Source organism: Catharus ustulatus, chromosome 12 (genome assembly GCF_009819885.2).
Source record: "Catharus ustulatus isolate bCatUst1 chromosome 12, bCatUst1.pri.v2, whole genome shotgun sequence".
Taxonomy (NCBI): Eukaryota; Metazoa; Chordata; class Aves; order Passeriformes; family Turdidae; genus Catharus; species Catharus ustulatus.
Genome location: NC_046232.1, coordinates 6,109,429 through 6,136,730, shown reverse-complemented (window position 1 = coordinate 6,136,730; position 27,302 = coordinate 6,109,429). Strand labels below are relative to the sequence as shown.

Here is a 27,302-nt window from a genome sequence, read left to right as displayed (position 1 = left end):
ATTGCTGCCTTACCTGAGTTCAGAGCATCACAAAACTATTTCTAGGCTTTGGAAAGTGGTGTCAAATGTTGATCAAGACAGCCTGTAATTCTCTTTGCATTTTGTCTGCAATTCACAGCATATTATAAGTGGCATGTCAGTAAAAAAATAGATTCAGCCTTGCCAGCAACAGAAAGCAAAGAAGGAAGCGGGGATAGTTGGCTCCCAGCAATGTTCTCTTGGGAACAAGTCTGAACTGAGGCAGCTTTAGGGCTCTTTAGTTAAATTAGAGTTTTCCTTCAGTCCTCTGAATGATGGAAAGACACCACCATTTTGCAAACATCTAAAAAATTGAAATACAGTTTTTGAAAACAAGCATCTTGTTGTACTGCCTAGGTTGTAGTAGCTACCAGCTTACAAAACACAGTGAAAATACCTCTCAGTACATCACAAAAGGAAGCAAAACATTCCATAAAACAGAGGGTTACTGTCTCTGGCTGACAAGATTTATCTTTAAGGCACAAAAACCTTGAGGGATGTAAGAAAGAGCCAGAGATCTCAAACAAGGATCCACAGAGAATTGTGACCATTTCCATTACTGGGGTTCCAAGGCAGAGCTGCATTGCTGCTGTGCATGTCCATGCCCACCCTTTCATTCTGCTGCAGGGGGCTGGCATGGGTTGAGTTTAGAGACTGCATATGTGATTACTCAAGTTGTTTGAGGCTTTTTCCTGAAAACCCATCTCATGTCCCTATTTTGTTGTGAGTTATCTTTCACTTTTATTACTGCACTGGGTTCAGTTTGATTTGTGGATTAAGTTTGCACAGATGAAAGTAGACTTGAGTACATTCCAGTCCCCCCCAACAACTGTTACCCACCTTCCAGCTTCTCATTTTAGCATCATCATTTTGGCTCATTCTCCTGTGTTCCCTACTAATTTGTGCAGTGGCTCCTTTTTAGTCATTGTCATGGCACTAAAAAGTCTTTAACAGTGCTTCTTCCACATGGCTTGCTACAACTGGAAAATGGTGCTGATTGTCCTGGACGAACTGGCTAACAGGATGAACAGATAATCATAGAAATTATAAAGTTTGGCATTGTACTTTTTTTCCTGTCAGTGCTGCTCAGTCCGGCAATCCTTGGTGCTGCAATCTCAAATGTGGTGTACTGAAGAGATCCACAGACCTCTGAGCAGGAGGATGTGAACTTATCTGGAAAGGCTCCAGTGTGGAGTGGCCACAGCAAAAGGAAGCAAAAGTGGTTTTATCATAGGATAATCATGCCATTGTGACTCACTGATCATGGGTAGATTGCTGGGCTTGCATATCCAGAATCCACCAGGAGCCTGAAGTGTGAGCAGGCTTTGGCAGGAAGCTGAAGTGTGCAAGTGTTTGAGCAAACAGAGAGTCCTTTTTTCTGTAACTTAGCAGAAGAGTTGTCTCCTTGGGTGCCTGATCATGAGGATGGCAGTACGCTCAGTGTTTTGCTCAGAGCTGTGAGCAACCTTCAGTAATGTGGATAGTCAGAGAATATGCCAGACTTATGTATTGGCCCTTAAGGAAAATTACTCACTGGAGCCATTTATACCAGCTTATATTTGCAAGGCAGGGAGAAAAAAAAGATATTTTGGTCTAGCATTACAGATCTTAAATCCATAAAAGAAAAATACTGAAAGTGATTATGTTTGCATATTGAATGGTGCTTAAAGGAGATAAAATAGTAACAACTGAAAAATCTGCTGAAATTTGCAGAAAAATCTAGGTATACATAAGGTGGAAGTAAAAAAAACGGATCTTAGCTGATAATTTTCCATCTATTTTCTTCTGGTTCCTGGTTTCAGCAATCTTTTTAATAAGTTTTGAATGTAAATTATTTTCTTTTCACATTACCTTTTAAAGACAGCAGAAACTTCTATATAGGTGCTTGCAGAGCTGACCTGCTTTTTATAGCTCTTACAAAATCTCTTTGAGAAAGGAATAGGGAAAAAAATGTAAAAGCACAGTGTTTGCCAAATGGCAGTAATGCCTCCTGTCAGTAGAGAGAGGGGGAAGAGGTATAATAAAACTCACTGCTATTACTTAAGAAGCTTGAAAAACTGATCTCTAATGGATTTGGAAAATACTTTAGGAAGCTATTTAGGGGCATTGAGAATGTGCAGAACACAAAATGAGTATTCTGTTGTAAACACAAACTAATACCAAGGTGAAAATTTTGAGAAATTCTCATTTTCACAAGGAAAAAGCTAATTCAGAAGAGAGATTTTCACATGTAATTCACCATTCTCTGCAGGGCTTTAATCACTTAAAATGTTTAAGTTTTAGACATTTTAAAGTTCCTAAAACCAGTTTCTGCAAGTTCCTACAAACTAGTTTCTGCAAAGCCAAGAAGGCAATGTATCAGGCACAACAGGGCAATACCTAAAGTTTGAAACATACAGACAGCAGAGATTATGTAGAAGAACAGAAAAATATAAATAACTTGAGTGATTTCTTTTGTTTGATTTTGTGGAAGTTCCAGGAGAGTTGGCAAAACCAACATTTTAATGAAAACTGGATAATATGCAAATCTGCCAGAAGTATGATTTTTCCTGCAATATACCTGAGTTTTCTACCAAGTCAACAATCTCTTTAATAAAGTTCCAAGTCTATAAAGGAAATCCTGCAAAACAGCAGAGAGAAGACAGAAAGAAACACCAGAAAGGACTATGGAATAATTCAGGTTAGAAGGGACCTAACAAGGGCTCCAACCTCTTGTGAAAGCTGGGGCAGCTCTGAGGCCAGATCAGGTTGCTCAGGGCTGTAACCAGTCTGCTCTTGAAAACCTTCAAGGGTAGAGATTATGCAACTGTGATGCTGAAGGAGGAATTGAAGTGGTAATAATAAAGAAATTAAAAATCAGTTTGTCTTTTGCAGAGTAATTTAGGTTTCAACAGATTCCCATATTTTGCCAGTACTTAATGAGCTGCAATAAGGTACCTTGATGAAGTAACAAACCCTTAAAGGCACTCAGTCAGGAAAGACAAACTGCAATAAAAATATTAGTGATCGAATGTGCAAGTTGCATGAGTTCTTAAGGATACCTACAAATATTTGTCCTAATTTTGTCTTTTTCAATAACATGTTTACAGCTGGACTGTGCATTTATGTACCTCCAGTTAATTTTTAAAGCACATAAAAACTTCTTCATTGTATTTATTTGGCCATATAGTCCCCATTGATGTTTTACTGATGTACAGAGAAGTGGTTTACCCAAGGTCCCTGAGCATGCAGGTGGCAGCTGGGTGGTAAAACACAGATTTTGTGCTATTTGTACCTCAGTGATCCTTCTCTGCAAGGGAGAGGTGACAATAATATGGTCATACAAGAGAATTCTGTGTGAACATTGAAAATTTTCTCCTGAAAAGGTCCAGAAAATGCTTGAGGAAGGAATACTGAAAAATGGGAAGCTTCATGCTTTGTATTTTGCACTGATTTTTCCTCAGGTATTTGACATAGCAAAGTTTAAGAGCCTAGTAAACTATCTCGAAATAAAAAGACGCAAAAAACTAAAAAAATAAAAATGAAAAACACTGTCTTTGAGGCCATTTACAAAGCTGGAGGAATGTGAGGCTAGTACAGTCCAGAATTTAACATCTGTATCCTGCTGCTGCTAAAATATGGGTGTAGTCACAGTTTGCCCTTTCGTTAAAAAGTGGAGTTTATTAAACATCCCTGACAATAGAAACAGGTATGATTTAATAACAGCTGTTACCACAGACAGGACTGTGCCAGTTATGTTTGCATTGCATTTATATTTACAGAAACAAGTTTGTTCAGAAGAAAATTATCTGTCTGTGAATCTGCACTGACATCAAAGTACTTCCTCCATATTACAGAGAATGGAAATGGAAAGATAACATCAGAAAATTAGGTATTTGCTTAAAATATTGAAATAAATGTTAAAAATAGATAAACAAAATTATCAATTTCTGGAACATCTTATTAATAATGTGTTTTCATAATCAGCACCAATTTCCCCAGAGAAGGTAAAGGGGAGAGGACAGATTCCACAATAACTATCAGGTTGCTTGTGAAGGTTACTACAATATTTGTCTTGCCCATTCCATGCTTTGCTTTGCAGTCAGAAACAGATTTCAGTGTTTTCAAGAGCTGTTCAAGCATAATTAGAGACTCAAAATGAGTTGAAATCTCAGCTGGCGGCCTAGCAATTTGTTTTCATGCTGCAAGTCATTTAAGATTTATATAAGCATAACTTTTTGATGGAGGAAGGGGATATCCTCAGTCCGAGTATCCCATATACCTCTATTTTTGTGCAGGATACAAAGCACTGGGTGTCCAGCTGTGTGGTGTCTTCTGCCCCTTAGTGTGGCAGAACCTTGGTAGCTGAGATGCTGCTGTCTCAGAGGCAAACACTGCAATATAATTGTAATAATGTTATATAAGGGTGCATTTGTTTCATTTGCAATACACTGCAGCAACAGGGTCATTTCTAAAAATATTAGCAATGCAGGAGTGAAGGTGCTGTGGAGTCTGGAGAAGGTTTCCTGGCAGGATTGCTACCGGGGGAGCAGGGCTGGGGGGGCAGGTGGAGCTTGGCTGAGGTGAGCAGAGCAGGTCAGAGCTGCCAAGGTGCCTCCAGAGGCACTGCCCTGACTCACTGCGTCCTGTGGCAGCTCCTTCAGGAGCCTTTCGGTCAGCCCTTGGTGCAAGTGCCTGTCCTCACACTGGGGAACCACAGAACTGCCCTCAGGTGCCTCCCCGGACAGCGAGGGACTGGTCAAGGGCTGCAGCCACAGCTGAGTGCACGCCCTGAATGAACAAGAAATCACTCGCAAACACTTCAGATGCATGACTTCTTCAAGTATCTCTGTTTCCTTATGTGCAAAGAGCCTTTTTATAAAGGACTACATACCTTGACTGAATTAATTTCGGTTTCAAATACAAGCACAAAAGCAGGGAACTTGCTGGTGCTTTAGAGTGCTATTTTTCATTTTGTCTGAGAATAATAGAATCCTGGTAGAGCAGGATGTCCCCAGGTGTCCTTCTCACTAAGACTGTTCCTGTCTCTGTCCCTGACTGCCACACAGTAGTGTACCAGCTGTGGGGGGAACACTGCCATCCCTTCTGGTGACACATGGCACTCTTTTTGGTAGGAGACTTGGAGGAGGGTCATGTAAGGACTATATTTGCCTTTTCAGTGCAGGCAGGAAGATGGAAAATAATAATTTTAATTAAAAAACAATGTTAAGTTTATCTGCATATATAACACATACATTTGAGAGACCTCAGTCAACTTATCCTTGAGACCAGTGAAATTATTTCTGCAGTGACATGGAAAAGGCTGTGATGTAGATAGCCCTCAGTTATACAATCAACTCTATTCGCTTAGAAACAAAATACTAATTTTAAAATGTAATATGATACCTAATGAAGTTTTAATTTAAATTGAAATAGCAATGTTTCCTGTGCTCACTATCCAGCTGGAGTCATGACATTAAATCATGTTTTGATAAGATCTCATTACTCGTGTTGTAGTATTATAAGTACCAGGGTATTGACATGTTCTGAAGACTCATTCACCTTATTGCTCTCCTGGCTCTCAGGTTGTGCAGGTTGTACAAGATGGGGCTTGTGCTGCTGCAGGGAAGCATCATTGTTCACACCCTTGTCTCTGGGCTTTTCGTGACCATGCATGGGTAAAGCTGACCCTGCATATATATGAGCAAAGGTTTTGCAAAGCTCACATTTTATTTGTTCATTTTAATATAATGAGGGCACCAGCTACTCTATTACCTTGTGCATTTTCAGATATAATAAACATTGTACATGATTTATGATCTTTCTTGAATATGCTTATGTAGGTAGAGATTGTTTCGCTGATTTTCCCAAATGGTCTAAGCATTCAGTGGTTACCTCTCTAATTTATTTCTGTGCCAAGAAAAATGAGTGTGTTAACTGCTCGTGATGCAGCTCTGGCTGGGGAACAGAGAGAGGAGGTTTCATGTGAGTTATGGCAATACTACAGTGTTCATGGAGGAAAAATGCCTCCACCTTCTTTCCTCTTCCATGTAGATCTCTGTCAACCCCTCCTACCACTTCCAGATTACAGGGCTTTTAAAGAGAAATAATTATCTTCATAATCAATTTTTCAGAGCTATTAAGGCCTCTTAGTGCAGCCAGGGCAGTGATACAGTTAGAGAAATAAAAAATGAGTAGGCTGAAAAAAAATTAGTCCATACTGTAAGACAAGTGTACAAAGAAGGTGTACTTTACTTCTAGTAAAGTAGTTTTGGATGCTTTCTGTGATTACCTAGGGGTTAGGTTTGCTCTTTCTTTTCTTTTTCCCTGGTCTTGACATATATTATTCAGAAACAAAAGAGATGCCCATTTGTGAAAATAGCATATGGGTACCCTGAGAGAAATATTTAGAAGTAGTGTGCAATCTACTTGTCCAGCAGTGCATGTCTAAAAAGCGGCAGTGCATGTATTTGATGTTAAATGTCGGTATGACACACAGGCAGAAAAGAGTCATAGAGTTGATTTCAAAGTCTGTATTTATAATTGTGTCTTAGGGAGAAAGGAAAAAACAAGTCTGTTTTGAAAGCTACTGCTTCTAATGGGAGGCTTTTGAAAAATATGGGAAAATAAATAAAGTTTCTGTGGAAGACCTTCTGTAAAACACACCTTACATTTATCATAAAATACTGTATAAATCACTTCAGCAACATGTTGTCAATTAGCTTATTTACTCATCTTAAATCAGAAGTCAGTGTTACATTACTCATGGAAGTTTGCACACTTGGCAAAAATTTTTTTCTCCAGCTTTGGAAAGGCTTTCAGAAATATTTGCTGGTTAGGGAGCAAGTTTTATGGTGAGAAGCTGTATCTTTTATTAGACTAAAGCATAACACTGGAAGTACTCAACAAGCTTTCCCACAAAGGGATTGAGGGACTGCAAACAGCCACACTGACTGGACTTCACTGGGAGACTTGCTTTGATGTTTGTCCTTGCTTTACCTGCTTGGAGAACAAGAAGAATTTCAGTCCCTAGGCTCTTGCCTTAGCACTTTTCACAAGTATTATAATTTCACACATTTAAAAAAGGATGTGACAGTTACAGTTTTTCAGCTGGCACATAGAGTTGAACTGACAGATGTGTAAAGAAAAGATTTAGCTAATGATATTGATATAATGTGGATTCTGTGAGGCCTAAACACTTCAATGAGAAACAGCTATCCAAGTGTGGCAGATACAGCATTTGCCCTCTTAGCTTTGAGCTTTGCACTGTAAATATTTTTGCTTTGAATCCCTCTGTACTGACTGTATAGGTTTAGCTAGATTAAAGCATTGTTCTGGTTACAGCCTCTGGGCTTCACTGTAATATAGGTTGTGGAATGTGTGGTCCTATACCAAAGGGATGGTTTCTCTGGTACTGAGGCAGGAGAATTTCTGACTGGGTATTTCTTAGATTTAAAGTTGGAATTTGAATAAAGATACACCTGTAGTAATATATATTTATCTTGCCAAAAATTAATGCTTCCTGGGTAATGCATAACCAGTTTTAGCAGAGCAGAGCTGAGCCCTGAGAGTCCTGGAGATAGATGCCCAGTGTGAGTTTCTTTGAAGAACTTGTTTTGGCAAATGTAAATCAGTTTACAGATCTGTTTGCAGTATAAGTGCCTAGAGAGCTGGACTGAATCTAATCAACTGAGAGAAATAAGTGAAGTTTGGACTCTGGATCAGTATAGGCAGTGTGATGACTCATAAAAAAATCTCATGTAGTCCTTCACATCTTTTTGAACCTCTTGTTTACTGTGTTGAGCATACCCAGTCTTAGTCTGTGGTCAAAGCTTGATTTTTGTAAATTTTGAACTGAAATAATATCTATTTTTTTTCTGAAAAATGTCCCACTGAAAATGCATTACAGGTCGCAATTAATGGGACCAAGTGTAAAATGCCTGCATGTTTTTTGAAGGTTCTGAATGATTCAGTGAGAACTGCTTTCACTGTACCTTTATAAAGCCCATACTGTCTAAATCTCCAAACTAAAAAAAAATAAACATCTAAGAATTTCTTGCACATGCATGATGACAGATCATACAGGAATACTGGAAAAATGTCATTCAGTTATCCAAGGAGTGGAGCAAGCCCTCCTGTCTCAGATGAGATACAGGTGCCCTACCTCTGTAAGGCAGAGGATGCCTTTTGCCCACAGGTTCAGAAATCTGCAGCCAAGGTAATCTCTGTGCTTGAAGTGTAGGTAAATGCTGTGTGAGTGTAGACACATAGCCATGTTACCTTTGCCTTTACCTTCAGCTTGAAAAGTCCCCATCTTTGGCTACTTATTCCTGCCTCTGGGCTCCAAGGATATGTTTTAAACCAGTATCACTTCAGGTATCCCCATACAGAGTTAGCAGCAATGCAGGGGGTGACACGGTGCCAGAGCAGAAACGAGTGACCAAGTAACATGAGCAGAATGTGGGGCTTTCATCATGTTCATGTTGCCCACTGAGTTCATGTGCTGTGACACACCAAAGCCTGAAAGTCAGCCCATGACGTGCTTTCCTTTCCTGACAACAGGTCAGGAAATAATGCAATATCCTTCCACACTAAGCACTTTCTGTTCTAGCAGCCTCTCATGTAAATTGTCGTGTTGAAACTGTTACATACACTGAAACCTTTTAAACTTATTTTAAAAACTTGTAGCAACACTTATTTATTTAATTAAAAATGCTAATATTAACCAAACTGTAGCAGTTACAGGTGATATAGGGCATACTGCAAAATGTGTTATTCCTGGGAACTAAATTTTGCTATTGATTGCAGACACAGCTAAAATAGAATATATAATATCACAGATAACCAGATGTCTACTTAGTTGCTACAGACTAAACCTAACTGTAAAGCACTCTGAACTTTAAGATGGAAAGTATGTGGTGCTCAATGAATGTGTCTTAAATAAGATCCCTTGAGGGTGTAGTCTGACTTATTGAAATATGCAGTTAAAACCCATACAACTATGTTCTGCTGTAGTGTTTTATAACAAAATAATATTTTATACACTCATGTCTCAGGCTTATATATTCTAGAATGATAATGATTTTGAAAGGGAGCCTCAACAAAACCATCTTAGACCAGTGGTGACATCCCTATGTAATATAATCATCCAATAATATACAGTTAAGAAACCTGCAAGGGGTACAAAGTACAAGGTTACTTGAGTTTCTTCCAGTGACACAGTGATCTTTTCAAGCGTGGGTTGGTTCTTTCTTTTTTTAGTAGTTTTTAATATTTGGAGGTAGAAACAAAAGCAAATACCAAGATGGAAAGGGTTCATAACCCTATGGGCATGACCATCAGGAGCTTACTCACCTTACTTACCTCCACTAAACCTTACTGAAGCTGCTCTTGTAAAGCAGGTGCTGCTGGGACAGAGCTACCAACTGAGGTAAAGATTACACTGGAATTAACTGGGTGTTATCTGCTGTTCCTACTTTTAAGCACATCGTTAGTTCCTTGACTTGATGGACTTGTGCATATGAATTTTAAAAGAATAGATGGAGTCTTGTACCAGTTGTAATAGGAAAGGCAAGAGGGTAAAAATAAATTTGAGATTCTGAAAGACAGAAGCTGAGTGGCAATAAAAATAGATTATAGGTTATAAAGTTCAGTTATCTAGGTTTCTACATTTTTTGCAATTATGCAATAAAGTCTTTTTGGTATGAAGAATTAAGAAGCAGATGAGCTCACACTTTTGCATCATTATCTATAAACACTTTTAGCACTGTAACAATTTTCATTATATATTTTTGTGTTGAATGTAACATTTTCAGTACATATTTTCATTTTCTGTGTGCGTGCCCTTCTCATTAACAGAAATGAGTCATGATAATTTCCTGTAGTACTCATTTCAAGAAGAAACTGTAAAAGTGATCTCACCTTTAAAAACTATATGGCTTAGAACACCACACCTCTGCAACCTTCTGTCCTCCCTATCTTCCATCATCCTTATAGTGGTGATTCTGTTTGGGTTTCAGAGAACAAAGTTTTATCACTTTGTATCTTGTGCAACATTTCCTGGAAAATTTCTGGGTTTTGAATACAGAGTTGTTTGCCAGAAAGATAATTAAATGAATCAATCTGGCCCTGGTCCTCCTTTGCAAATCACTCAGTGTTTCTAAGTAACCAAGCCTGTATCTTCACTTCAGTCTTCACTTTTACTTTCTGAAGCTGCCTGTGCAGTTAATCTTTGGTGCACGTTGCTTGTTGTCTGGGCAAGCACTTTTTAGGATGAACTGCTAGTCATGCTCTCTAAAAGCTAAATGTGATAAATAAGAATTCTAGATCAGTGGAGCATGTGTGATGCTCTCTGCAGTGTGACTGTTTCTGGGGCTGGAATCACATCAGCACTGAATTTGTGCCTGCTGAAGTATCACAGCTGTCTTCAATTACTTTAACAGTCCCCTCTCTACCAAATAAATCTGCAGAAAGTAGAGCAGTTCTGAATATCTGACATTTTGATATCCAGTGGCTACTTAACAGTGAAGCATTTTGTAAAATCAGCCTTGATCAGCTGCAGTGCATTGAACTTTACAGTCCCGTTCATAAAATGTCTGAGATGGGAAGTAAAGGAGTTACATAACAATTCTGTAAAATGAATTGCTGTAATAAATTAGCTCTGCTGACGTGAAGTACAACTAAAACTCACAGATAATATTTTTTTCAACAGTAGTCTCAGATTTTGTCACTACACAATTATACAGATGACAAAGTTTCTCCAAGACCTAGTCCCAACCATGGAGATGAGTTTCTTTTTATAAGGATATCCCAAAATGACAACCAAAGAAACTAGATTTCAGCTCTGCAGTTATACATTCTCTAAGTATTTTAAGGCTGAAAGTAATCTTGCATTGCCACTGTAACCTACTTTTATTTCTATTTGTACATTTCCCATTTGCTTACAAGTTGAGGTGATATTCAGGCTGAACAAAAAAAATGCCCTTGCACTGTGTTAAACCTAGTACTATTTTTAAGGTGTTAAAAAGGAAATAACAATGAGTTTAAATAGCAGGAGTTAAGACAGGCCACCTGTATGAACATGTTTGGTTTATTCCCATTCTGAGCATACCCAGCCTCTGGAGTGCACTCGAGGTATGTGCTTTAACCTCTTAATGAGAGGTGAAGTACAGATTTTGGGATTTTGTCTTTGTCTAACAGTTCCAGTATGTGAGAGGCGGTGAATTACTGGAAGACTCTATTCCCTGTATATTGAGCAATTGTCTGCAGTGTTTTCAGAAGAGACACTGCAGTGGTATACAGCCCTTTTAAAGAGTCAGTAGGTACAGGAACCAAGCTTTAACTGTGTGGAAGTGGGAGGAAGATAAGAATCATTACTAGGCATTATCACTACATTAATTTTTTCCTTAGGGACTTGATTCATCAAGACACTGAAGTTCTGTATAATTTTAAGGACATGGATTTCCCACAGCTTTCTGTAAACCACTTTTTTACACCTTGAGGTAGAAACAGATACTTTTTTCTCTTGTGGTTTATATGGTGAACTCTAATTTTCTCTTCCCCTTTTTTCTTTGTCCCTGAAATCATGTGGCCACTACAAATACAGAACGTACAATATCAATTAAACTGCATTATATTATCACATAATTGATAATATATTGGGTTATTTATAGCTAAGCATTCCAAAACTACCTCATAGGGTGGCAAAACTGTCTACTGTCTCCGAAAGATCTTACATGAATTGTTCTCCTTCTGAGCCACACACACCACAAAACCCACAGGAAGTTGTCTCTGTAGTGGCTGCGGTTCTGCAGTTTCCGTCTTCCCCATCTTTAAGTGGTCAAAACATTTCTTTAAAAGTTAAGTCAACACAAAGTAGAGAATAGACTTCCTGTTCTTGCAGTGTAACAGATACCCATGCCCTCAGAAATAAGGATTCACACATCTGACTGTCCTTCTGTGTCCTATGAATCAATGTGGGGTTATGGTTTGAACTTACTAAATAATAGTTTTATTTTTAGGTTTCCTACCAAGAAAATATAATAGTACTTTTTTTAGACATCTCTCAGCAGCAGTTATTTAAAGGATTAGTAAAGCACTTGCTTTGCTTCAGCCCTTGACTTCTAAGACAATTTTCTATCTAAAGATAGGGGTTAAAGATGATCCTGTTTTCAGTGCCTCTAAGGGTAGAATCAGGAATATGCTCTAAAATTCTGATCCTAGCCCTAACAGATGGGACTTGCTATATAACTGTATCTGACTGAATGTACTATATATTTAAGGCATATACATACATACAGCTAAACACTAACACATACATCTCTCTTGCTGTATATCAATATGTGTATATAAATATATAGACATCTGCTGTTTCATTGAAGATTTTTAACGGGAACAAATGAATACACTGGAATCCTAACAGTCTTAACAATATATAACTTGCTCTTTCAGACATTAATTTTGTAATATTTATTTAAAAATTTTAAAACCCACCCAAGGTTAAATAGGACTATGAAATTCAAAGTTACTTGCACTTAAGATAATAATCCTATGTTGGCTTGACCAACATTTGATTTGGCATTTTCAGTACTGTTGATGGTAGATTTGCTTGTGAGCAGTTTTCTCCTGAAGGAAAAATTTCAAAGGACAACAACATGATTCTGCTGCTGCTTTGTATAAAAACAAGCAAAACCATTCATTAAAAAATAATTTGTATCTCCTGAAAAAGATATGCATTTTATCGATGCTAATAGAATAAGATGGTGTTTCTGGCTCCTCTAATTTGTATCAAGAGTAGAGATGAAGATTATATAATTGTTGGATAGAAAGAGAAAGAAGATGTGGAAGGAGGGAAGGAGGGAAGGAGGGAAGGAAGGAAGGAAGGAAGGAAGGAAGGAAGGAAGGAAGGAAGGAAGGAAGGAAGGAAGGAAGGAAGGAAGGAAGGAAGGAAGGAAGGAAGGAAGGAAGGAAGGAAGGAAGGAAGGAAGGAAGGAAGGAAGGAAGGAAGGAAGGAAGGAAGGAAGGAAGGTCCTTGGTCTCTGTGGGCCAAAAGAGTTATGCATATCCTGGTGTTTTAAACCCCTAGCAGAAGTCCTTCATTGTTAAATGGTCTCTCTCCTCGTTAAATTCAGTGTATGGACTGATAGCATTTTCTCATCCAGTGTAAGATGATACAAAAATGCACATGCATCTTTGCTGGAACTTTCTTAGCTTAATATTTTTCTTTCACCTTTTTATTTGTTTCCCATCTTTTGCCCAACACTTTAATAACTGCTTTTCTTTCCCATGGTCCTTCTCCCTCCTTTTAGGGAGTCCATCTCCACCTCTGTTCGCATGCCTTCGGTCGCCTTTCATTCCCTTGCCTCATCTTGGTTGATCATCTTTACTCTTTGTTCACAGCCTGTGGGTCTTGTCCACCCTCCCCAGAACGATTCAAGGAGAGAAAGATGAAAAGAAGGGATTATTTTACCCTACAGTTTATCAGGTCATCCTCCCCTGAGTTTCTTTTCATGCATCTCCACACCTTAGAATCTTCCCCCTCCTTCCTGTTGTGATCTCAGCCTTTTCCTTCCTGCCTCCTCTGGTGAATACTCTGGCAGTGAAGCATGTGGGCATAGAAAACGTCACATTCCGCCTTCTGCATGTGCAGATAGAGTTTAAAAAAAAAATAATCGGAGGCTTAGCTACATCTAGCAATTAGCAAATAAAAAATGTCCGGTGGTGTTTTCATGGAAGGCGGCAGCGGAGGGGCTCTGGCAGGAGGCCGTGGTGCAGCCGGGAGAGCTCCCACGGAGCCGGGCCCCTCCGGCCGGGGCTGGGGGGAGCCAAGGGCGGACACGGCTGTTCGGGCACTCCGGGTGTCCGAAAGCCGGGCACGGTGCTGGCAGAGGTCCCTGGAGCTGTGAGGCTGTCCCGGTGTGTGCTGCGCAGAGGTCCCGGTGGGCTCGGCTTTCCCTGCCCGGCTCCATGGTGGGGGAGTTGGCCCTTCCCCCGATTTCGGACTGCTGCATTGGGAATTTGCTGCAGCTATTTCCTGGAATATGAATTTGTTTATTTTCAAAAGAGAACAAACGTAGAACTCACACAGTGGCTTTGGGTAGGGCGTTTCTTGGTGGAAGAGTGATTTGGAACGTTGAAGTATTGCCTCTTTTTAAGAATTTAAGTACTTCTGGAGATTGCATGGAGCACAATAGCAGCTGCTAGCACATAAATAACATACCTGCGAGAAAATCGTGGCCCTGATACCATGGCTTTTATTGTCACGTGTATCTTATTAAATGTTTGCAAAGTGAGTGCAAAAGTACTCACATTTTGGTTTGGGATTTTTCTCACCTACTTTCCTTTCACTGGGACCTTATGTACCTGATTAGTCATGGCACTTTGGCTCTTGTCTAATTCTAAAGAGTAAATTAATCAACGTCATAAACTATGGACATAGTGATGTGACTAATAAACACAGTGTGCCGTCTTTTCACTGCAGTTGAAGCTCTTTAATGGATGATGCTTCTGAAAGTCGTTTGGTTAACTTATGACTCGATCCTACAAAATGTGGGAGTGTGCTCAGCTTAGTGTGGCATGAGCCATCTCAAAAGTCAGATCTCCAGCTGCATTTTCAGACAGCTTCATCGTGCATGGGTTGGGCATCCAACGCCCAAAAGTAAAATAACATCTTTAAAAGCCTTTTCTTTTAAAAGGAAAAAACGCGGCAGTATTTCTCTTAGTGCTTAAGTAAATACTTATTTCGTAAAATACACTAAAAACGCTTTGTCTAAAATACTGGGAAAAGTTTATTTTTCAAAGCTACAGGCAGCAGTTCATCTTGCTATAGGAAATGCTAAGGCTATGCAGTCACCACCTTAAAGCAAAGCAAATCTCCCAAGTTGTTTTCTTTTTGTGTTTTTATTGCTTTTATCTCAAGAACAAAACGTACAATTAAGGAACTCCAAAACTAACGTCCCGCCCCTTCAAACAATGGGCAAACGCAAGTGCAGGTTTGAGCCCGCACTGATCGACATCCCAGTTCTGCGGCCGGCTCCAGGGGAGCGAGAATTCCTTGGCCGTGAGCGCTGCAGGACCGCGCGCGGCGGAGAGCGCACCCCGGCCCTGCCGAGCGCCCGCACCGCCCGTCCCGCAGCCCCGGCGGCGCTCGGGGCGGGCCCGGTGCCGGTCCCGGCCTGCTCCGCTCCCCGCGTTCAAACGCCCCCCGCGCTCCCATAGGCTGCGCCGGCCCGGCCGCGCTCGGCCCCCGCCGCCACGACCATGGCGCGGGGGAATCCGGCGGGGAGCGAGCCCCGCGGGCGGCACCTCACCGCGCCGCGCCCGGCAGAGCCCGCGGGGCCGGAACCGGCTGCTCCGCCGCCGCCGCTCCGCCGCCGTCCAGGGGTCCGGCTCCTGCGGCAAAGCGGGGCCAGGCGGCGGCGGGGCGGGCGGTCCCCCCGCGGCGGGATGGGCCGTGCCGGCAGTCGGACATGTCGGTGGCTGCGCGGGGGGAGAGGCACGAGGCGGGCGGGCGGCGCGGCCGCTGAGCGGGCGGGCCCGGGGGCAGCGCGGCCGCTCCCGCGCTCCGTGCCCCGGCGGCGGAACCCGGCCCCGGCGCGCCAGGCGCCGCGGGAGAGAGACCGCACTTTTATCAAACTTGAGCCTCCGCTCCCCTTCGTCTTTCTTCCTCTCTCCCTCCTCCCCCGTCCCCGCCCCTTCCCTGCCGTCCTCCTCTTCCTCCTCCCCCCTGGCCCTGGGATGTTTATTCGGGCGGCTGCGTGAGGCGCGGGCGGCGGCGCTGAGTTTCTCTCCCCCGGCCTGAGGAGTTGCAGGCGCGCACACGCTCGCCCGGCTCCGGGGGAGAGAAGGAAACAAAATGTCTGCCAGGGCCGCGGCGGCTTCCACGAAGGTAAGACTCGGGCCCGGGGCGGCCGCGTTCCCTGCCCACTCCGATCCTGCGGTACCCCGGCGCGGTTTTCCCACTGCCCCGACGAGCCCGCACCGCGGTGGCCGCGGCTTTAACCCCCGCCCGTCCCGAAGGAGGGGAGGTGGGGAGCGGAGGTGGGCGAGGCGGGCCGGAGCCTCCCGGCCGCCTTCCCCGCAGACCGTCCCTGCTGCCAGCCGGGAGGGGCGCGCAGGTGGCCGCACCCCCAGCCCGGGCCGTGCCCCGCCGGCCGCCCCCGCCCGGCCCTCACCTGTTGGAGTGCGGGCCCCGGGGCGGGACGGCTGCGGCAGGCGGGCCCTGCCCCCGCCAGAAGCCCCCGCCAGAAGCTCCCGCCGGTGCGCTGGCCGTGCCCTTTTGTTCCAGGCTGGAGCCGGGTAGCAATTAGGAAAGATTCAACCGGGAGAGTCCAGTACTGCAGGATTTTTTCTGCGGCCGCTGAATCAGTTGGGCATGATTGTTGCTGACATACGGTAAACAGCTTTGGGGCGGCAGTAATCCGTCAGAAACTTGTGCCGGTCCTCCACCTGATCCGTAGGTGTTGCCGGTGCAGGTGCACGTCGCGGGGTGTGTACTCTGACCTCCCCCGGCACGGCGCGGCCGTGAGTAATGCCGAGCGGCCCGGGGGGAGAGGTGGAGTTAGGAACGCTCAACAGGTTATTTCTCCTTCGTGTGAAATTAAAGGTTTGCTTTGAAACTAGTTCGAATTTGAATTTCGAACTGATTTTTAGCTTGTGGCGCCTGAGCAGTTGCTCCGGCTTCAGTCCCGTCGTGTGTGTTAGCTGGCGTTACCGGAGCTCGGCTTGCTGGTGGCTGCTTTCGAGTGAAACTATGTGGTTTCGGTCTGATGTCACTTGCTGGTATGCGCTTAATCAGAAGTGCTATTCTACAGGCTGAGGTAAAAAGTACACCTTACTGTATTACTGCTGGAAGAGTTCGGGGCTTGAGATACTAAGTAACGAACTTATACTTGTAAGATACTGTTAGCTGGCGATTTTACCAGCTCCGGTCTTACTTTCGAGGTGTGTTCGAGACAACCTCAGCTTCTAGAATGGAATTTAAAAAACTTAAAAGCTAACGTTGACTATCGAGCTTCGTGCCTCATTTTACGTGTGCTTCCAGAGATATTGTATTACATTTAACATATATACAAACACTTTTCAACAATAAATGTTTGTTGTTGTAACTTATTTTGGGTAAGAGTTCACATTTCTGCTATCACCTAGCTATGGAGACAGATAAAATGTACCTTTTAGCCCTTTTCAAGTGTATTAACAACAAATAGGAGTTGAAGATAAATGTTGTGTTAGAATTCTGCTGTGTGAGGGATTGTGAGAAATGGCATTAACTTAAATTTTGCAGGGTTTTTTTTTTTTTGGTGTAAAATTGGGGTATAAAATTCTCATTTCTGGCTCAAAACGCTCTCTTTAAATACAGCTATTTTGTGAGGCTGTGGACAAATACTGCCTTCCATACATGCATGTACTGTCTTGAAGCGTTTTTCTATTTTTAAATACGGAAGTGTATTTAAAGTTGCAGAAGTGTTCAGAAAGTGTATCTGTTTTGGCTATAGGCTGGTGTACAGGCTGTGTTGGTTGGAAGTTGTATCTTGCCATAGCAGTTATTTGAAACTCCTCCTGCTCGTGGTCATATCACATTGGCCCTTGGAGCTTGCATACATGCATACAATATCAGCCAAACTAATTATACTGAAAGGTGTATTAATATAAGCATGTTGCAAAATATAGTCTCACTGGGGTTTAACTCTTCACTGGGAGGCTTTCAGATTTGTTAAAGTCATGCAATTAAAATAGTGAACCTTTCTCTGGAAAAAAACTCATTTTGTACGTCCTGTGACTGTGAGTGTAAATTCTTAATCTGTGATAGCTTATTATCAAAATTATCTCATACCTTTTTATCTTGATTACAGAAATGTCTTTAGAGACTGGAATCTGATGCATAGAGTTCATATGAGTTTCATTGTCAAAACAGAGTATCCATTGCTTCCAGTCTGTGGATAATGTTAATTGTATTTCAGCCATTAGTTTCTGCTCTCCATGTAGTTTTAATAGTTATAGACAAGGAGATTAAAAAGTATTTTGGAAATATTAGAATATTGGGGGGTTTCTGTGGTCCCATTCCAGATCTTGTTTCCTTTAGTTACCCCTTTGGACATGGTATCTGGTGTCTCATTTTTGGGGTTGTAATGCATTTAAAAAACCTCTGTGAATGGTTTTCTCTTAATATTTACTTAATATAGAGTTTTTTGTCTATATCCTCAGTTAGCTTGGCACACTTGAGCAGAAAAAACCTAAAAAAAGAAAAAGAATTATTTTTGATTAGCTGAATAATTCTTATTTGCATGTGAGATAATCTTGCCTGCTGTGATTGTGTTACACCATACTATCAACAGTCTTTAACAGCTTCACTGCCCTTCAGTTTTGATATTTTAGCCTTTTCCTCTGCTATGCTGTAAAATAATATAGTTTTATTAAGGTGGTGTGCGTGCTGTAGCTGTTGGTAACATGCAATAGAAAATGGTGGAGAAATGATGACTTGCTGGAAGTTTAATCTACTTGTGCCTGTTACTGCAAAATTTAAGGGCCTTAATCTCTTCTGATGTCTTTTTAAACAGTACTAATGGATGCTATGGAATGACTGTACCAGGGTCTTGGTAATGGGATGTAAACTTTCTTTCTGCCTGTAAGTTGGAGATTCAAATATAGTCCACGTTGGTAAAAAAACCAACCAACAAAAAAAACAACAAAAAAACCATCCTGAAAAGTTTTTAAAATGTAAATATGGGGACAGAACTTACTGAATCCCTGAGCCTTTTTGAATGCTGAACCCGAGTTCTTGAAACTTCCTTCTGTTTTAAAATACATTCATGAAGAGTACTTCAGTCTTTCACCTCAGTCGTGTAACTGATTGAATTTTGGTTGTTCTAACTGGCTTTCTATCTCCAGGCATGTGTCTGTTAACTAGCCTTTGAATCAGGAGCTGAGAACATGACAGTGTTAATGGTTCAAGACATGCTGGTTGCAAGGACTCCTTGGTTTTCTGTTTTAGAGGCAGTGCCCTGTGGTTTTCATAAGTGTGGGTTAGCATTGTACTCAAAATCTTACTTGGAAACATCAGTGGGTTTGTTTGTTATAGAGCATATATGTGCAAATGTTTTTAAAGTGGTTTTTAATTCAGTCTGTGAGATAGCTAAGTTTGGAGCAGTATTTAATTTTTCTCATGTCAGTCTGTATATGGGCACCTAAAGTTAGATCAGTTCTTCTTTGGTTGTTTGTGAGATTCTTCAGCTGTAACAACAAAGAAATAAATACATAGAAAGCATTTAATAAGTACAATATACAAAGCATAAATACGTTTAATTTTGCTAGTGTTTCTGCAAGTTATATTTGGACCTTAGGAAATACTAATTTTAATGTTCTGGTAGGTATTTTTCAAAAAATAATTTATATGAGTAACTTGTGTTTGAGGCTTGGATTTTCTTGAATTCATGGTTCCAGTTAGGACTATCAGCAACTTCAAGTACCAGATGATATTTCAGCTGCATTTTTCAGTGTGACTTTGGCTGCAAGGTGAGAAGAGCTGCAAGCTCCGTGCTCTGTAGGTCATTATGAAGTGTGTTCTGGAGTTTGCTTCTGGTTCAACGTGCAGCGTGAAGATTACTGTAATGTAAACAGAGCTTCAAATCTGACGGTGCCTGGCAACTGGCTCCACCTTTATAGAGTGGAAAATCAGTAAGAGCTTATCAGCAACCAGCTAGCTAATCATTGTGTCAAGGAAAGCATGTAGAAATGGGTTATTGTACATCATAGGTATACTAACATGCATGTTGTACTCCTTCGTAGGTTCTGTGATAATGGTTACTGGGCTTTTATATGTGCCAAAAAAGAAAGCTCAAAACACAGCATTTTGAGTTTGTGCTTGAAGTCAGGAGTGGTTATTGAGCTCGAATATGTGTGTGTGTTGACACTGCAATGTGCCATTGTTGTCAAAGCCTTCTGGGTACTTGTGAAAATACTTGGTTTTTACCTACTCAGCATAAGGTACTGAGTCAGAAACAGAACTGTAACTAGCTGACTACTCAAGCTCTGAATTGTGCTAAATATGTTGGGTTTATTACTTGAAATGCAATGAAATGCTATGCAAAAGTATTGTCTATCTCAGGTCGAAGTGCTCATCCAAAAGCTTTGTATCAAAGTTGAAGTTCTCACCGAGGACTGAAGTGTTCACCCATTTTTGTTGTCTATAGGCTTTCAGTGTGAAATAGGATCCTCCTTTCTGTTCTGTTTTGTCCTCTATACCCAGGGGAAAGGCCGTGTCTCTGTACACGTTGGAGTGGTGGGGGAAAATCTGATTAGTCACAGTATGGGGGGAGTAAAACTGTGTACATGTCTATTTCAAAGTTAATGGTCCCAATATTTGGTTTGTAACATTGTCAAATTCTAAGTGTCAGTTTGAGTTAAGGGATAGTATTTGTAACAAATGCTTTCATCGGTTTTGTTATGGGTTAAGAAAGACCTTTGTCCTTTATATCCCCACACATATTTCTGTGTTATCATGGTATAAATACAACAGATATTAATATCAAACTATGCCCAGTATTTTCTCAGGCAAATATATTACTAATGACTTCTTCACTGAATGTACTGATTAAGCAAACAGCCGTAGGGAAGTCTTAAAATGAATTCCATGATTCTGTGCAGTGTATTTATGCTGAGTCCAAAAAGTCCTGAAATGAAAACACTGTCTTGTCTTATAATTATGCTATTTTAGGGACAGATTATTCAAATATGTGCTGTACAGTCATAAATAGTAGGGGTGCTCTTGTTTCAAGGGGCTGTGACGTGCTTGAGTGAAGGATCTGAGAAAATGGAGGGACGCATTCAGCTGAATATTTAAGGTCCATCATAGATCCTTTGGAGGTTGTAGAGTAACAAGTGCTGCTGAGGCCACAAGTGTGGTGACTTGTCCAGGGACAGTGCTGTCTGCTTGGTTATCCATGGGATTTTCCTGCTGTGGTGTGCTCTTAAACAGCTTCTTAAGCCCCATGCTCTGTGGACTGTTTGAGTTATGTAGATGGGCTATGCAGGGTTGGAGAACTGCCCCAGTGTGTGCAGGACTGGGCACTTGGCTTACGTTTACTATTCCTAACTCTGTAGGGTCTTCAGTAGTTCTTTAGAGGTCTTTGCTGCATTTACACATCAGGATTTATTTAGACACTTCGAAAAATTACCTATACTGTTGGTGCTAAAAATTTAAATACTGGCTGTACATTAAAAAAGTATTAATTTTCTCAAAAGTATTTGGTAATCTCTAATAGGATTCTTGTTTCCTAATCCATTATAAACAGATGTTCTTCCCTTTTGTGGTGGGGGAGGGCAGCCTAAATTCAGTAAGATGATAGCAGTAGGGAGTGTTATGTTGGAAAAGTTCACATTCTTAGGAGAGGTGGGCAAATGTGACCTTTTTGGCCTACATGACTCATCATAAGGTGTATGGTTAACTTCCCAAAGCAGAGGAGGCAACAACAGAATTTGGTGTGGCTCTGATGGCCTTTTTGTCTCCCCACCCCTCCATATAGAAAATACTGATATGCTGAAAATAGAAATAGAGCAAAAGTCGGCAGTTTGTTTGATTTGTAGTTCCCAAGGCTTTTCTGAGTATGTACTGCACTGCAGAGCAGCCTTCTGTTTTCCTCACGTTTACTTTTTGCATTCGACTTCTTCTTAGGAACCTAATTGTAAAATCTTCCCCCACCCCTCCTAAAAAGGCAGTAATTAGTTTTCAACTTGTGATCCTTTGGGACTGTATGGGCAGTTCCTTGCCTAGTTTGAATAGGGTCCAGTTACAATGTCTTCCCCTCTGCCCCACTGGGTCAGCAATCGCTTTAACAGATGGCCCCCTTCTCTGTATCCAGCTTAAAAATTTTCTTGTAAATATTGAGTGGACCTGTTCCAGCTATTTACACTCTGGGCTGGTGACTGTTTCTTAGGATGTATCCAGATGGGAGATAGAATGAGCAAGGTGCTTGGAGACTTGTTAACGCACTTCAGAACATATGGTCAAGCGTTTGGACATGGCTCTGGGAGGCGAGTTTGTTCGGCTGAAATAACATCCACTGCCCTTTCCTGCAAAGCTTCCTGGGTCCCTTTCTTTAGACAGCCGTGGGACTCTTGCAGCAGCATTAATGACTCACCTATATTGAATATGAATTCAATAATACAAAAATTACTAAGAAGTAACTTGTGGCTGAAGAGACACTGCTCAATTTTTCAAGTTAATTAAAAGGAAGTAATAACCTTAAATTATAACCAGAAGCAGTAGCATAATGAAGCAGGACAGATTGTGAAATTTGAACAATGATTTCAGGTTTTCTATTACTTAAATTACAGCAGTGGTGACATGACTTTGACAAAGGACTGACCTGGCACATGTTGCTATAAAAAGGTATATAAAAACTTATTTAAAAGTAAAATAATTTTTTAAAAATTTAAAAATTAAGAAACCAAAACAATACGTACACAGATGCTTTCAGCTTCATTGAAAATATAATAGGTGCAAACTATGGAGTCTAAAGATTTGTTGGTTTTAATAGAAAGTAGCAATTGGAGTAACTGTAGCTGTAAAGCTCTAGAAGTAACTTTGAGTTGCTACTTGACAATGTGATATCAATTAATTAGTTAGCTGTAATTTGCATGGAACCAGGATAGTACCTGGGGCTAATTCTGCCAATTCTTGTTTATCTGAACAAATTCCAAGACTTGCAATAAATATGTAATTCATGTTCATTTTGGATGACTGGCTTCCCCAGAATTAAATCTGGGAGAAGGCCAGATCATGTTAACCCTCTCATCACAGGATGCTTGTTTAAAAATTTTTTCATGCTACATTGTTCCTACATGCTATTTGGAAAAACTGTTCCTTTTCCCATGAGTGCCTTCACGTGAATTAGTTTCTCAGCACAGTGTTAGGTGACAGGGTTACTGGCTTTTCCTATAAACCTGGACTCCTGAAATAATTTTTTCAGTGAGTATTAAGTTCTTGAAGCCCAGCTTAAAGGCATGGCTTTCTGACAAAAGAACTTGTGTTTCCTTCAGAATTGAAATTGTGGAATGTGATTGGCCATTGCATACGGGATAAATCTCTCAGTTAATAACCCAACTATGTAAGAATAGAAATTCCTGGAGCATAATCCCATATGAGAGAACTAAATGCACTTGCATTTTGATTGGGTTTTGCTCTCTATGGATAATGTAGGCTGGATTAATATTCCTAAAGCAGGGAGCATTTAGCTAGGAAGTACAAGAAAGGTATACAGGTTTACAGAAACAATGTTGATGGCTTGAATGAAGAACATGTTTCATCTGAATCAGATACAGTGCTGTAGAAGCACTCTGTGGGGTTATTTTTTCCAATGCTCATGTAGTTTATTGTGGTTTTTTTATTGTTGGTGGTTCAATAGTAAATCCACCCTAGAACTGCCCACGAAAGTGCTGAGTTTCAAATGAGGGGATCTGTTGTTTAAATTGTTTGAATACCAATGCTAACATAAAAGGTTTTCTTGTGTTTATTTGCAAACAGTGAATGTCTCTATCTTGGGAAGGTGTGTGAGGAATAGTAAGGAGCCAGTGGTTGAGAGTTACTGACATAATTTCTCCTTTACAATGACCAGTGGTGGTTTGTTTGTTTGTTTGTTTTTTGTGGTGTTCGTTTTTTCTTTTCCTTCTTGCATGATACGGGCATCTTTTAAGTCAGTTGCATTATTGGTTATACTAGGATTGTTTTTCTGACTGCAAACTTAGTTTGGTTTACAATAATGTGAGATTTATGCTCTGCACTTGAAGTTGTGCTGGCATTGTAGGTTAAACAGGCAGATGCCTTTTAAACATAAATGTGATATTTCTGCGGCATGTGTTTTGCTAGCCTGAACTTCTGACTGCATTTATTATTTCCATTAAATAAAAAAAATCAATCATGCTTTAAAAGTAGTTTAAACAAAAGCAAGTGGTCAGAAATATTGCATAGGCTTTTTTCTTTCTTTTTTATGGTGGAATTAAAATTGAGAATTTTTGCCTTGTTCTTTGTATTTGGTTTTTCTCTCTCCTGTGTGAATGATGAATGCTTGAATTCAACTGCAGTGAAGTAGTAGAAGTAGATTTGTTGGTGGTGTGGTGGCAGTGGAAGCAGGTGATGCTGGTGGGGTGCAGCAAAAGGGCTGCCCAGGACAAAGTGAAGGAAACTGGGGAGCTTCCAGGACAGGTCCTGTGCAGGGAGCCTGGGAGTCGGCGTGGGGACTGCATTCTGTGCTTTGAGGCACCTCACAAACACCTGGTCAAATAATGGGATGAAATAGTTTTGACTGTGCCTGAATAGACTGTTGGCAACTCAGTGCTACATTTTTAATATTATGAAGTAGATTGACTGATCTAATTTTGCTTTTCTATTTCTGGAAAAATCTGTTGTTAAAGTGAATGGCTGGCCTTGCTTGGCAATGAGTAAGTTGCTTGTGGTGTTTATAGCTGGCAACAATAATTTTTCTTTTCTCTAATAAAAAGTACTGATTTTCAACTGGAACTAAACCCTTACTATGAAAATTGCATTTTGCTTGCTCCAGAACAGAACCTTTTAATTTACTCAGTAGTAGTTTCAGTCTTGCTGTATTTTAAAAATTAATTTTGTAGAAGTAACTTTAAACATTTTGGAACACTTGTTAAGAAATAAAAAAACTTTCAAGGATATTTCTACTTTATGAACTACTATAGATTGTTACAAGACTTTGTGAATAGTTTTCCCTCCATCAGAAGAGCAGACTTTGATGTTTTAGTCTTCCTTTTTAAAATTTGTACATTATTTTGAGTTTCCTGAATATCCTTACACTGTAAAGGCTAGTATGTAGCTGACCAAAACATAATACCTAAAATCTTGTCTTTACTATCCTAGCCCTTCAAGCAATGTAATTATGTTGCTTCCAAGTGATAAGCCAAGGCAATTTACAGATTACTGGAATGCTTGAAAACACTGACCTTTCAGGTCACTCAGAGCACTCCTATTATGCAGAGATTGCTGTGGCACTGTTGTAATGTGCTGGCCTGTCACATGCTGACTAACTTGCAGAAAGCTTTGATGCAGCTGTTTTAAAAATGCTTTTGCTGACTGATAGGCACTTAGGCTACTGCCTGTGAACAAAGCCAGCTCTCATTCCATGCTTTTAGCCCCCATTTTCTATAACAACACTTCTTCCCTGCTGACTACACACACAGTTCTTATCTGGGCCCAATTGTTGACTTGTCTCCGTTTAAATTGTATTTGTATTAATTTTCACTTCAAAAACAGTTCATGTGTGTGAGAGAGATGCGGTGTGTGTGGTTTATTCAGAGCTGCTGCAAACAAGCAGCCTTGAAAAGTTCATGTGGTGGCTTTAAAGAGTGGGTGGATTAGGGAGAAGAAAGCATGTGTGACTGGGCAGAGCAGGGGAGAGAAGGGATTAAACAACAATGGTCCTTTATTGATGACGAGTACAGTGGAAAGTAGTTTACTGCAATATATTCTATAGTTTGAGCTCTAATGTCTTTTCTGGAGTTGGTGTGAAGAATAAGAATTTGACAAACGTTTTCTTTTAATGTTGATGCTTAATGGGCATCATGGTAATTATGCCAGTACCTTCTTCAGTATTAGACACAGGACTAGAACATGAATAGAGGTTAAGCTGACTTGATTTTTGTGTTTACTGCCTTTACTTTTATTTAGTTTTATTGATAGTTGTTATATCAGGTAGTGTCTGAATTGCAGAGATCATGGGAAGAGGAGAAATAAATACAAAAGAATAAAATCTTTAATTCCAGTAGCCTGGTGAGACTGTTAGAAGGATAAGTTGGATTTTTTTTTTCTTCTGCAAAATACAGAATCCATATTCTCTCTGAAAATAAGGTGTTGGATGTTTGGGTGAAGTAGACTTTAATTCAAGTAAGACTCTACATAAGAAGCACGGTAGCTTGTTACCTATGAGGGGCAAGTTTAGCAATTCACTATTTAATCTTTGTTTCCAGAGAATATGTTTATATTTAATATATTCTATTGATTGCCTGTATCTCAGATTCTAAGCCTGTTGGAGTTCAGTGCATTTGGATCAAAACCTCAGCATCTGTCTTCTGCTGAGAGGTGGAAAATAGAGGTAACGTGATTGATACTGTATGTATCATGTGTGGCTTTTTATATAATTCTGAGCTTCTGTTGTACAGTGTGGCATCGTTGTCTCCTGGTTTGGGGGGAGTGTGCATCAGGAATTCACCTGTTTGCTGCAATTGCAGTAACTGCAGACTACGCAACCTGTGCCTAAAATCTCTTGAAGCAGTAGTGTTGTGTATGCAAGGATAAGCACTGGTGTACTTAAAATTGCCTTTGCTCTTTGACCACATACTATATGGTGGCAATGCACTAAAACATAAGTTTTAAGTTGTAAAATAATGTAATATATTTTTCCTGCTATAACAATGCGGTGAAGAGAATAGAATGAGTAATGATTTTATAGCAGGGAACTAGCAGAACAGTGTATTTACATAGTGTTTTCTTTTTTGGATATGAACTTTGTACTTCTTGTGGTGATTAGTAGGAGAGAAATGTTTGGGTTTTGTATATATTTTCATATATACTTTATAGTTGCACCTTAACTTTCATAGAAGAAAACGTTTCCATAGCTCAGTTCAACATGTGTTAGTCTGAATCAATTTAATTGGCACAGTGAGGCAGAAAAGGAGGCATAATTTACAGGTGTTGATAATGTTACAGTATCTTTGAGAGGATTACATTTCAGAAGTGACTTCTGAAGGTGAATCAACAAAAATGAGTGGAAGAGATGCAACTAAATCAATACATTGATACAGGAGGTACAGATTTAGATATTGGCACTGCACTTAATTTTCCCCTGCAAGTCATTAGAAGTTGCATGACTGAAGATATGACTATTATCGGTCAAGCTTTGAAAGCTTTCTGGCTGTAAGTTTTGTTTTGCTGTTCAATTCTTGCTTTAATGGTAAAATTGTTCTACAGCTATCTTGGGTGGAACTACTCTTTAATGTCTCACCTTTCTGATGAAGTTTTTCACTGTTTTTTATCCTCACTTATTTAGTCTTTGGGATTTTTTTTCTGAAGAATACTCTAGATTGAATGGTTTCTCTGTAAGATGTGGTCTTCTGATAAGTTTTTCCATTGAACTGACTCGTCAAACAGATTTGTCTGGTGTCCTGAAGCTCTTCTAGTTTCTTACTCATTTTGGGGGGATGCTCCTTTGAAAACATTATGGCTTACTGGATTTGCTGGTTTGTTGCTTTCTTCCCCAATATCTTGTTCTCAGTGGCAGGTAACTTGATAG

At 40.5% G+C, this 27,302-nt stretch overlaps 1 protein-coding gene across 5 annotated transcripts in view; it reads left to right on the top strand.

Annotated features, from left to right (window-relative positions):
• Positions 1–27,302, top strand: part of TJP1 (tight junction protein 1) — a 161,119-nt gene that overhangs the window by 75,382 nt on the left and 58,435 nt on the right. Inside the window, exon 1 of one of the 5 annotated variants that reach the window (XM_033070200.1) lies at positions 15,600–15,883. The exons of the other annotated variants lie outside the window; for them this stretch is intronic. Coding sequence (XP_032926091.1) covers positions 15,851–15,883 — 33 coding nt within the window. The 5' untranslated portion in view covers positions 15,600–15,850. Of the gene's footprint in view, positions 1–15,599; positions 15,884–27,302 lie in introns of those variants that run through there. 5 annotated transcript variants of the gene reach the window in all.